The sequence below is a fragment of the Phaethon aethereus genome (assembly GCF_964289735.1).
Source record: "Phaethon aethereus genome assembly, chromosome: 2".
In the NCBI taxonomy this organism is placed as follows: domain Eukaryota; kingdom Metazoa; phylum Chordata; class Aves; order Phaethontiformes; family Phaethontidae; genus Phaethon; species Phaethon aethereus.
The window spans coordinates 10,709,979-10,723,457 of NC_138582.1; the positions used below are offsets into that span (position 1 = coordinate 10,709,979).

Genomic DNA, 13,479 nt, shown 5'->3' on the forward strand with positions numbered 1-13,479 from the left:
ATGTCCTGATATGACCGTCTCCCCACACCCTCCTCCCCTCTCCTGCACACAGGATTCCTCCCCGTCAGGCCACTTCTTGCTCCAGTCTCTTTAGCCTTCAAATCATATATCCATCTTCCAAAAAAGAACAGTCTGGTGCATACACCTGCCACGAAAATTTTCAGCCTGGATGGTTAGACTGAAGTTATATCTGAAAACAGGGTCTTCTGAAATGTCAGAGAACTTGGACGGGTGATGTTTCCAGCTCTGCACTCAGTGCAGCTGGGTGAGTAGTTGCCACATTTAGTTAGATGAAGAGTTTTCCCAGTCATGGGAAAGCTCTCATGTAGCAACTTTTAACAAGGTGCTATTTTCAGGGGATTTCTAATAGATCTATTTACCACAATGATATTCATAATATCAAATGCAGTAATCAAATAGGTTATGATAAATTGCCATCACTGAAGAATTAATGGACATTGTTTCAAACTGACTGACTAAGTGATCTTGTCAGTCCCATAGCTCTGGTCAGTTTTACTTATTTGATCTTTTCTCCTCATCTAGGTAGGTTTCTGGTCGTGACAGATAAGACATGAGATCTTCAACTTCCAGGCTTTCAAGTTTTTCTTCAAGAGATTCACTATGGAATCGGTAAGAAAGAAGAAAGACAATGTAAAAAGCAGTTGAGAATCTATAAAAAATAAGCCCGAAAGAAATTGATTTTATCAATTGCAATACCTGCAAGTGGATTTTCTTCTGTGCTTAATGTCACTGTGGACATTGCTACAGTGGGTGGTTTTCAAAAAAAGGACTAACTTATTGATCCTTCCAAGGATCAAAAAATCCAATAAATCAGTAAATCCTTACAAAACATCGACCATCTGAGGAAGCACTGGAACAAACATTAACATTTATTATGTACTTTGCTTTCCTTTCATAGATTTCAAAGCTGGAGGGGGGGGCAGGCTATAAAAAGGACACTTTTTGTAACTCCTTTCAACTCATCTAGATCTGGTAACTGATGTTGTTTCAACTTTGAAAACAACAACTCTCTGAGATCAGCCTGAAAAATCTATGGTGAGATTTGTGCGGAGGTTTGAAAGAGGAGGGACTCTCTTCTTCTCGTGATGTAAAGTGCTGAATAGCACACAGTTGTCTAAATATGCTTTTGTTTATTCAGTCTCTGGATGGTGAGTGCTCTTGTTTTAAAGTTTTTACTGTGTTTCACTGAACCACTAAAGCTACATTTGGATTGCCTGACTTGAACCCCCTACAACAACAACATTGACGGTTAAGGCTGAAGTTTTCTTTGTACCTGGTGCACTGGCTGGAGCTATTTTGGCACAGGCCGCTGCTCCCTGTGCGGCTGTCGCAGCAGTGTAGGACTTTCATCTTTTCTTCTTCCCTGGGGGAAATGGTTGACCATATTGCACACCAGCCCAGCCAAGAGGGGTGAATCACTGCTGCTGATCTTCTGAAAACCGAATAAATCCTCCTTTGGTGCATTTGCTTTGTCACATGGCTACACATATTTTTCCTTTTTCAGTCCACAATGCCTTAAATAAGCAGGAGTTCAGAAGTCAAACAACCATCTTTTGAAAAGCATGAAGCTTTAAACTGGATATTCCTATTTGATTTTGAAACAGCACTTAAGTTTTTATGTCCTACTTCTCCTAGATTTTCTTGGAGGAATAAAATAAAACAAGCAAAATTAGTAGTGGCAAGATCACTGAAATTAATGAAACCTGATTTCCTACGGATTTGTGTCTTGACTGCAGCTCCTGAGGAGGCACAAACCATCAATGAAACTTTCCTATGATTGTGACACTTACAGAATCTTTCTCCTACACTAGTTATCTTGATAAAGAACAGGATAAGGGTGAGCCTTTTCCATCAACAGCAATCTGTTTCCTCTGCTCATTTTTATTTTCCCACAGAACTTCTAGGAACTGAAGAATTTTGACGTCTTTCCTGCCCCCCTTTCAAATTTGCTGGGATCAGCAATGCATTAAAAAAATCATTAGAGGCAGGACAGATGAACAGATGATGACCCTCTACTGTAGTCAATTGAGCACCAGTTAATTTAGGAAGCAGCAAGCTCAATTTCAGTGGTTAAAAGTGGAAGTAAATGAGTAATCAAAGGGGCTGCTGTGTTGGACTTCTAGACTGAAATTCTAAACTTTTGTATTTCATTTAGCACCACATGAACACTGACCCAACAGAGACTTGGTCCACACAGCAAGACCAGTTTCCAAAAGCTACCAGATGGTTGTTTGCCACCATGGGTTTTAGCATAACAGAATCACAGAATCACAGAATCACAGAATCACTAGGTTGGAAAGGACCTTCAGGATCATCAAGTCCAACCTTAATCCAGCGCCACCATGTCCCCTAAACCATGTCCTGAAGTGCCACATCCACATGTTTTTTGAACACTTCCAGAGATGGCGACTCCACCACCTCCCTGGGCAGCCTGTTCCAATGCCTGACCACTCTCTCAGTGAAGAAATTTTTCCTACTATCCAATCTAAACCTCCCCTGGCGCAACTTGAGGCCATTTCCTCTTGTCCTATCGCTAGTTACTTGGGAGAAGAGACCAACACCCACCTCACCACAACCCCCTTTCAGGTAGTTGTAGAGAGCGATAAGGTCTCCCCTCAGCCTCCTCTTCTCCACACTGAACAACCCCAGTTCCCTCAGCCGCTCCTCATAAGACTTGTGCTCCAGACCCCTCACCAGCTTCGTTGCCCTTCTCTGGACACGCTCCAGCACCTCAGCATCCTTCTTGTGGTGAGGGGCCCAAAACTGAACACAATATTCAAGGTGCGGCCTCACCAGTGCCGAGCACAGGGGCACGATCACTTCCCTACTCCTGCTGGCCACACTCTTTCTGATACAGGCCAGGATGCTGTTGGCCTTCTTGGCCACCTGGGCACACTGCCAGCTCATGTTCAGCCGGCTGTCAGCCAGCACCCCCAGGTCCTTTTCTGCCAAGCAGCTCTCCAGCCACTCCTCCCCAAGCCTTTTTGGTCTATACAATAAAATGCTGATGAAATTGTTTGGCCTGAGCGCCCTTCTCATCCTTCAGCTTTTTTTTTGAAACTTTACAACAAAATGTGTAATAAAACTGCTTGGTTCAGATATAGCGCCGCTCAGTTGGAAAAGCCCAGTGTGCTTTCACCTAGAAAAATAAATGTAATTGCCTGCATTCCACAAATAGAGAAACGATGCACACAGAGATTAAAAGCCATGTCACAGTTGTGAGTGGCAGCTCAAGGACATGATCCCAGGTCCACAGAGCCTTTATTTTATTCTCAGACCACTTCCCAGGTCCACTTTGGCCTGAACCAGGCAAGACGCATGCTGCCATCAGTGTACCTTTAGCAGCTTAGGTAGAATCAGAGATTGCCTGGATAATGGCACAGCCATATCATTTCCAGAGGGAAAGAGAAAATATTGAAATGTTTGCAGTGAAGGTTGAGGCTTTATTTCATTCTCTTTTTATTTTGGAGAGCCTGCTATGCTAGCTGCCCTGCAACATGTTCATTTCTGCAGTATCACTGTCTGATTTTAGTCATTGTTATTTCTCATATTGAAGGAAAAAAAAAAAGTATTCCGCTACTATGATTCCTGCTTTGGAAGGACTCTTATTTCTCTTGTATTATTTCTCTTGTCCCCACCCTCACCGCCATGGCGTTGGTGAGTACTGCTGGGAGCGCAGCTCCCGTGGGGTCGGCGGTCCTTGCACGACTGTCTCCATTGTCCCATTTGCACCGCAGGCAAGGGTTGAATTTGCCAGAGGCTCCCCTGACAGCCTTCTTATCCATCAGCATTCATAAGAGTTTGATATCTTTGGACTCTCCAAAATAGGGTCCTTATAGAAGAACATACTGCTGGATTTTTATATTCGGTAGATGTTTTAAAGGGCTCTGTTTGAATCTGGTCTCACCCCACACAGAGTGTTATGCTTCCTACGAACTGAAGTAAGGTTTCTTAAATGAGCATCTCTAACAAAAAACCTCCATGCAATACAAATACCCAATTCAGCACACCTGCAACAAAAAGAAAGCATGCCTTCCCTGTCCTCAGCCTGCTGCCGCTTGCTGCTGGTGAGCATTTTGCTGGTTTTCTCTTTGGAGGATGCAGAGGTTGCAGGGGAACAGCCCATTGCTTGTTGTTGTTACTGTGAGCCTGGAATGCCATTACGTGTTTGTCTGCATGACTCTTGATCTTGCATGACAAAACCAAAAAACAAAGGCAAAACTGAATCAGCAGATTAGTCAGCTTAATCTTGTGTAACTCAATGCCGCACTTCATTTTCAGTGCTGTTATTTTCAGCTGTCCTTTGAGATGGCTATTTGAGTTTACCTATCGTTCAGTCAAGCTCTTTGCACAGGATGTTCAAGCAAATAAGATGCAAAATATATCACTCAGTGGTACCTTTCCAATGTTTTGATTTAATCTTTTTCGTTTAATATGTATAGCGTTAAAAATGCAAGGTCTTAATGCTACCAAAATGTCATTTATAATGAGAACACAATGGGTTCTCTTTTCGCTATCATATTAATATTGAAAGAATGCAAAAAGAAGCTTTTGTTTAAGCCACTACTGCTAGTGCTAAAAAGCTTTTAAACTAATACTGTCGTTTCTGTGAGAGTTGCTTATATTTTCTTATCTAATTTTGAACACCAAATGAAGACAAATGCCTGGAGATGCCAGTATTAAAACTGAAATCAGCTGATCCTTGTATTCAAAACAGTCACAGAGGCAACAGAAATTGTTGATGCAGCTCATGTAGTCCATAAGCCATACTGGTAGATACTGTCGCTTAAAAATACAGAACAGCAATCAGCATGTTTGCTGCATCTGCATTTTCTGCATGTACAGCAATATAATTCAGACAAGAACATTTTTTTTACTGGAAAGTTACCTGTATTCTGTCCCAATAACACAATCACTTCAAAGATTTGTTTGCAAATGTCAAATCCAACAGCCTTCTTCGCAAGTAAAAACACGTTGCAGTTTACCATGTAAGTTCCCTTCAAGCAAATTAGCACCAGTCACAATGTGTGATGTAGGCTTCGATGTTTAAAATAGATTGTCTTTTCCTGTGAGTACATCACGCACTTGTGTTATATTAAAAGTGTAAACATGCTGCAGGTTAAAATATATCGTTTTTACATTTCATACAAGGCTCAGTCAGCCGACGGAATTGTCCTCTGAGAGGACATTGCTCCTGGAGGTGAAACTCCTCCTGACTAAACATTTCCCGCTGAAGTACAAAGTGATGATGTTATGCGTCCTTATATTAATGGGGTGGTTTTGTTTTTCAAAACAAAACTACAGGAGTTCCATCAACAAAAAAAGTTTACCGAGTTTTAGCACATGAGATACTCTGAAACCAAAAGCCAAACTCACCCTGCTGACATTCTTGTTGATATGGAGCTCCTTCTACCCTCTAAGCCCAACAGGCAAGTCAAATGAGAGGAGTTGATGTTCAGGAATATTGGTGAATATTCTAGTACCTATGGCCATAATTTTAAATAAATGTTTCCCATTAATTTTGTCAGAAGTTATCTGGAACTGAAATTATTAAAAGGTAGCAATAGCCATTTACCATATAGGCATTTTCTAAGGGAACCTCAAATCAACTTTACTGGGGACGAAACGGCACAGCTGCCTTATGCCATAGCGTGATCCCGTACAGTGAGTTGGGATAGGAAGGAGGATGGGAGCTAATGCTGACTGCTGTGTTTAGCTGAAATGGATGAAAGTAACACCAAACCACAAATTTATTCAGAATAGCAGTATAGTGGAGCAGCATAGCCTAAGGATATTTTCCTGATGAGATTTAGCACACCACTAGTTCTGTTGCTATTTGCTGCTGAGCTGGTGATACTCTCCATGTTTGTGAGGAGAGCATGCTAAGGAGCATAAAAAGAACAACTATATAGTTTACTAACAAAAGTATGTGTATTTCAGTGATTTGATGTTTTAATTAAACACTAGTGCCTGATCTAGATCACTTCTATCAGCAGTAATAACCAAGATGGGAACCTTGAAAGCAAAGAAATGAGTGTAGGTGTAAACACCTATTTGCAAAGTGGCATCATCTCTTTCATACTTGGGAACTAAAAAAACCAAACAAATTTGACATGCGAGATCCTGGCATGACTACGTCTGTGCTAATCAAGAGGAGTCATCTGCACGGTAGCCATGTGCACGGTGATTTCCTTCCTCAGCTAACAACTCACTTTGCCGCCACACTGACAGGTTGCAAATGGCCCTGGAGGCAGCTTGTCTGAGCATGCTTGACAGCATATTTGGTGCACAGCCAGGGACCTGGGTCGAGCTTGTTTCCAAAAACCAAGCAGCAGCCACACCTGGGTTTGTATTTGCGAGCTCCCAATCTATGCAGCAGGCAAGCGTGGCCTCGGGGATGGTCCCGGGGCTGCTCTCTGCGGGCAGCCTAATTGTATCCTGTGGGTGATCCGCCACGGGCTTCAGCACAGACGAGGCATTGATACCCTGAAGGGCTGACTAAAGCTAGACAGCCAAAAATACAGCCCTGCTTTTGGTCAGCAGGGCCACAGCTTCCTGTATATGTCTCCTTATCTATAGTGGAAAGATAATCTTGCTGTTCTCTACCTCACCGCTGCGTGGTTTGAACAGTTAATTGCACTGACGACACGAAGAGCTGTGCAAGGGCAATGTAGCTCTTCACCTCCGGCACGTATCTGTAAGGTTTGAAAGTTCGCAATGATGACAATAGTCATCATCACCTGATGACTACTGCTCGGCTCTTGTGAATGAACTGATCATCTCAATCTAAACATTAGATGACTAGAGTACTATAAAATGAAAAATGCCATAGTTGCTATTCAGCTTATTGCAAAACATCTGTGTTAGTACTTTGTGCTGTCGTTGCTGTGTTCCTTAGCCTCTCCCTAAGCATGGTCACTATCACCAATATTGCAGAAATATTATCAGCTTGCTGCAATTAACTCTCCCATTGGCAATCACAGCAAAAAAGGCCAAGGAATCAAATGGATTTGTAGACTGAATGGTGGGTGGGATGGCAAGACAGCCACAACTTCCCTGACTGCGATGTCTTCTCAGTAAGGAGTGTGCTTTCCAGGGCTGCGTGGACTCTCCTCACCCACGCTAGCTTGTCCCGGGATGGACATGGAGATGCATTTCACGTTGGAATACCAAGAGGAGTGAGATAAGCATAACTTCTACTGGCAAGCCTTACATGAGAAAAGGCTGCGGCACAGCCTCCCCCAGGATCTAGCACAGACTAAGATAGCGTTAGAGCAGACGCTGTGAAATATAACTTTCACACTCTGCTGATTATTCTTTGACATTTGTGAAGTGAAACAGTGATTTCAGTTAGTGACAATTTATAGAGAGGGGCATCTTACAAATTTAGAAGTGAATCTCAGATACTGATCGCAATTCAAAACAGGAAATGTGGTTAAATCTGTAATCCACTAAAAGCTATCCAAAACAGTTATATAATTTGACTAGTTTAAATGTAAGCCCATTTTTACAGGCAAGTTGTATCATTTATTTTTTATTAACATCATATTAATTAACTAATCTTGCTTCCAGTGAGTTGAAGTGAAGATAATCTAAGCCTAAAGAGGTCATCCCCATGGGATTATTTTCTCTACTAGCATTTGTATAGGGGAAGAGGAAATGCTGCTTCAAAGCAGCAAAACTGAGCACCATATTCTCTTTAATAGAATTAACAATTCCAGAACTATCAAAAAAACAGACTAATAGGCAATTATGGTTGGTAGCTATTGATCCTCCTTTTTCACCTTTAGGGCTTGTGCTGTTCTCTATATTTCCCAGCGTGCTCTGGTATTCATTCTATTTTTTATATATTTAAATATTTTATTTTAAAAGATCATGTTTTTCCTGATGTGGAGACACAGTAGCTCAGCTGTTGTTACTCTCTGCTATGCCTTCCTTTCTATCACTCTTCACTGCTCCAGTTTCCCTGGCCTGCCTCCTCACTGTCTTTGTTGAACATGCTCAATTCTGCAGTTTAAATTTTCTCTAAATAGTATTAAAGAAATTATGCCTGTAGCAATATGTCCAGCTTTTGTCCACACTCTTTGGGGTGGGAGTTGTTTAGGATAGCAGATGAAGTTATTTTACAATCCAAAGACTAGTGCTCACCCTCAATAATCTCAGCCTGAAGAGAAACAATTCAACTTTAAGGGTGAGAGTACTCAATTAACTAAACAAGTTTACCCATCAGCGCAATGGATTTATCCGCTTGGAATCTGCTAGAGAGGGATCAGGACACATCCTAACGTGAACACTGTAGCTGACCTGCAGACCGTAGGTCTGGCTCAGGAGCGGCTGTGTGACAGCCTGTGATGGATGCTCTGCGGGAGGTTTCAGGGGATGACCACAGAGAGCCTGTCTGGCCCTCGGGCCATATCCCAGCGCCTCACCCATCCAGCTCCCATGCAGGCTAGGCACACTGAACAGCTCTTTTTTGTCCTGCTAACAGCTCTTCCCTGGCCAAACCCCCCAGACAGTTGTTCACTCTCCTTTCCATACTGCTTTTGATGCCCCCAGCCATATTTATCTTCTTGACCTCTCTTCCTCCTCCACTGCTCAATCCTCAATTGATTTTCTTTCCACCCTTCCAGTCGCTTCTTCAGTGCTTTAATTTTATTTTTTAATTTTTTTACCCAAATCCATTTTTCAGTGCACCTCCCACACGGTTCTTTTCTTGGCTTCCTCCTCCTCCTCTTGCCTACTCTACCTCTCAGAGTCTCATGACGTTTAACAATCATCTGTACGAGCCCGCAGCTTTGTGCCGGAAAGCCGGATCACGTGAAGCAGCAGCAGCAGCAGCAGCAGCAGCAGCAGGAGCAGCAGCAATCACATGGCCATATGGAGGGCTTCTGCTAAGGCAATGAAATCAAAGAAACGTGTTCAGGCAGGACCATTTCTCGGGAGCGTTGGTCATATTTTTGTTGGCATGCGAATCATTTTTTATTGGTATACACAAATCAGGTATCTCCTTTTTATGCTTACTCAGGCATCGCAGCCATCTGTTGGTATTTTCAACTGGTTTTGAGTGGTACGGGCGTTTTATTAGAATTACGTACCACATCATGTAGATGCCTAAGCGCCTTGTAATACAGGAGCGGGCCCTTATAGACAGAACATTAAAACCTTTGAAAGGGACACATCCGTGTAATACCGTTAATTTTCAATTGTTCAGATTTGAGAATATTTACCATTCCTGAATTTCCCAGCTACTGTGGAGAGAATCCCAAACACAAAGAGAAGGAAAACACATACTCTGACTAAATAAATCAGACTGAAACAGCAGATGACCATAATTACTTGAGCCTCCTGAGACCTAGCCTTCTTTAGAAAGGCACATATGGGCCCCAAAGTCTAAGCTTTTTTAAAAAAAGGGGGAAAAAACCAAAAAAACAGCTCATTAGCGCTGTCTGTCAACTCCCAGAGTTCCATGATGCAAGCGCGGATAAAGGACATTTTAGTTTATGCAGAAATACGGCTTGTGAGGGATGCGGGGCCGGAGGCAGCAGGCGGGAAGGACGCAGGGATGCGGAGGCGGCTGCAGGAAATCTTCACGCTTTACATCAGGGAAAGCTTGTAGCACGAGGGCTTGACGCAAAAGGGCTGTGGTGGGCTTAAAGAGGGGGGAAAAAACCCCAGAAAACCCCAGAGAAAGCGGTGCCTCCCCCCTGGGGCTTTCCCGCGGCCGGACGCCTGCCGGCACGGGCAGCCCGCTCTGCCGGCCGGGGACGGAGCGGGAGCCCAGCACGCCCCGGCCCCCCGTGCTTCGGCCGAAAGGCCCTGGGCTGTGATAAACAGAAAAGAGGAAAAAAAAAAAAAAAAAAAGAAGAAAAGAAAAGGAAAACTGAGGCACCCCCGCGGGGGGGCGCGAGGCCGGGGGAGGGGGCGGTGCCGCGGGGGGAGGGGGGAGGGGGAGGCGGGCGGCGGCGCCTGCGCAGAGCACTTCCTCGTTGGCCCCACGTAACGGCTGCGGGCGGGCGCTGGGCAGCGCGTGTCAGTCACCGGGCGACTGTCAGCGGCGGCGTGAGCCCCCGCCAGCCCCGGCCTCCCCCCGCCAGCCCTCCCTCCCCCCGCAGCCGCCGCCTTCCCCCGGCCCGTCCCCTCCTTTCCCCCGGCCGGGGGGTGCAGCCGGGGCCCGCACAAGTTAGTGCTCAACTTGGCGGCGGGCGGGAGCGGCCCCGAAGGCGAGGGGCGTGAGGGGTGTCGGCGGCGGGTGGGGAAAGGGGCTGAGCTCGGCGCGGAGGGAACTGGCGGGCGCCGCTGCCCGCCCTCCCCTCAGCGCCGGCGGCGGGGCCGGGCTCCTCAGAGGCGGCCCCGTCCCCGCAGCCGTCGGGGGCCGCAGTCGGCCGAGGGAGCGCACCCCGGCGGCAGGGCCGAGCGGCGCGGGCGGGGGTGCCGTGTGGGGCCTCTGCCCCTTCGCCGCCTGCCCGGGGGGAGGAGGGGGCGGCCGGGGCAGGGGCTGGGTGTAGCGGGCGAAGCCTCAGCCTAGCTCTGCGGCTCCGCCGCATTGATGCTGCGGGTCCCTGCTGGCTGTTAACATCTTTCCTCTGCTTTTTTATTATTTTTATTTTTCCTTTTCTTACCTCCCCTCCCCCCATCTTTTCCCCCAAAACTTGGCTTCCCCTCCGCCGGATCTGTGTGCTCGGCTCCTTCTGGGCTTTACCGGTGGGGTAGGATCATGCCGGACCAGATCACCGTGTCGGAGTTCATCGCCGAGACCACAGAGGATTACAACTCCCCGACCACCTCCAGCTTCACCACCCGGTTACAGAACTGCAGAAACACGGTCACACTGCTGGAAGAGGTAAATCACACACACACACACGTCCCTCTTCCCCCCCCCCCCTTTTTTTTTTTTCGGTCTTTGAGAGAAAGCATCAGGGACGGGGCAGTACCACCCGCCCAAATCCACGGGAGCTAGAGGCATTGGTATGCATGTAATCTGGTCTTTTAATTGTGGGACTTTACTCTTGTGTTGAGCTAGTTAGAGAAAGCTTTCCTGCTCTGGCGTCTTAAAGATTAGTGCGTAAAGCTGTTGCCCGAACTTAAATATTACTGATGTACTTGGTGGTTTTGGTGTGGATGGTTGTTGCAGTAGAAAAAAGTGTGAATGTTGGGCTTTTTAGAGGGAAGGTGAAGGTTGAGTTTTGTTTGGGAGCGTTAGCAGAGTTTTTCCCCAGCCACTCATTAGATCAAGTAAGCGCAGAACTCTGACTGCAGAAACCTGCCAAGGGAGACTTCGTTTAAGAAATGAGGTAAGGATGAAGGGATGAATGTGGAGTGAGGAAAATAATATGAAAACAAAATACGTGGTGGAAGGAGAGCAAAACAATGCAGCAGGAGTGATTATACAGTCTCAACATCTCAACCTTGAAGCCTTAGTGTTGTTTTTTTTAATGTTTGTTATGAGTGTCATTTAAATGTTCATCCCGCTTTGCTGTCGAGAAATAGGAGTGTGAAAACAGGTAAACTTCCAGAGCTGGTTCCGATGGGTTATCAGTCCACTGTTCCTATTTGAGGTTTCAGTGTGAGTTCCTATGGACTAGGTCAGCAGTTGTGAGGAAATGTCTTCTAAATGACTTTAAAAGAAGGCAGTGTCTAACTCTTCTCTTGCCCTGGGCTTGGTTGAAGATACTAACATACTGACGCTGTCGGAAGACAGTTCTTTGCTGCTGTTCCATAGATTGCAGTTAGTTGTTGTTTTGGATTACACACTTAATTCATCAAGTACTTGTCAATTCTTTGGGAGCCAGTGCATATCTAGGAGATGGATTTAATAGATTCTTTTTAGTTTTGCTGAATGTGTTGGCATGAGCAAAGCATTTGGTATGCAAGGAAAGAGTATTAATCATGGCGTTCTCCTGATAGTCTTGTGTATGGAAAATGTAATTCGGGAGGATTAAAATTAGTTCATGTTGACTTAGTAGAAAAACTGTCTATGTTCAAAATTTTAACAGTGCTATTGTTTACAATGACTGACTAGGTAATAGAGTGGTTGTAAGATTGCATTTAAAATTGTATGTGTTATTATGTAACCTCAATTGACTTCGGTAACTCTTCTGTAACTGTAACTGCTTTTTTCTCATGTAAGCAAGCCATCGTTGCTTATAGATTTGTCAGAAATCAACCTGTTTTGGTTTGTGTTTGACAGTATTGCTGCCCCCTGGTCTTAACTATGTGGAATAGGTACAGCCATTGGTATACTTATTAGTACAGTTGACAGCATTCATAGAGTTAAGTAAAAATATCTATTCTGCCGTCACTGGTGGCTTCTAGGGTAAGAATACAGTATAATGCTTTCATGATTTGGGAGAGACATCAGTACAGTCTGAGTGTGATAAAGCCCATCTGAAAAAAAACAAAATATAGACAATAAATACACAGTGTTCTGCACCATTTGTGTGGATTGTGCTTATTTTCAAAGTTTTTATGTCTGATTTGAGAGCAATAAATCAGAGGAATAGAGAATAGTGGGCGCTTCTAGTGCTTGTGTTGCTATTTCTTGAATTTCTTTTGTTTGTAGAAATACTTTGTGTGGCCTATTTAAACGGTTTTCAGTTTAAATTGATGCTGGACTTGGTTTGTATTGTTTTTTTATCTTCTGTAAATATAAAAAAAGCTTTATTTGATGGGAAACAAGATATAAATATGCTCTACTGTTATACACTGCAAAAATCTGCAACTCTACCAAATTTGTTTTAATCAGTTTGCATGAAGAAATGCAGATGGTCAGAATGTGGCAGGCAAAGTGCACCGTTAGGCTCTTTGACTGTGTGTCTTTACTGTAGTTGTAGCTTGCATAGGTGGTTCTGCTGCTGCTCCTTTAAAGCTAGGTGGGTTTCTGTACATCTCTTTACCTAAGGCTGTGGTGCACATGGAGCCTGGGACTGAAACTGAACCGTTGAAGTGCCTGCTGTGTGGCTCTTACTACCACTGCTATTGTCCATGCATCGTGGATGACTGAAGGGTTCTTCAAGCAGCTCCTGAACTTCAATTTTGAGCCCACTATATTAAGGCAAAGGGGATGATCCCATCTTTGCAGATGTTTGATTTTTAACTTAATGTGTGTTGTGGGTTGGAGCTCTCACTGGGCTTTTGCAGGCAGTGGCAAGCTCTGTGCTGTTATGGCACTGCAGCCTGAAGTATCTTAGGTTGTTATTTTAAAGCTAACTTAATTCAACACAACCTGCACCTACCTCAGTGACTACAAGCTGTTTTTTGGACAAACTAATTATTTTCTTTATTCTAAACAAGATTGTGATCTAGAACTATTTTCTGAACAGAAATGGTAGGGAAAATATGCAGATTTAACAAAAGTTAGATCTCTCAGTCTGGTATAATTCCTACCATAATACCTACCATCAGAACCACCTTTTCACAAAGAATGTAACAGAAAAGAAATACGCTGTTTTCTGTGTGTGT

General features: G+C 44.5%; 1 protein-coding gene across 2 annotated transcripts in view; it reads left to right on the forward strand.

Moving 5' to 3' along the window:
- Positions 1 to 571: 571 nt before the first annotated feature.
- The window catches only part of ASAP1 (ArfGAP with SH3 domain, ankyrin repeat and PH domain 1), a gene marked incomplete at both ends in the record, with an annotated part of 142,254 nt that continues 129,346 nt past the window's right edge, over positions 572 to 13,479 (forward strand). For both annotated transcript variants that reach the window (XM_082014975.1, XM_082014976.1), the window contains 2 exons: positions 572 to 630; positions 10,732 to 10,861. In XM_082014975.1, the coding sequence (XP_081871101.1) occupies positions 572 to 630; positions 10,732 to 10,861 (189 nt within the window). The remainder of the gene's footprint in view (positions 631 to 10,731; positions 10,862 to 13,479) is intronic.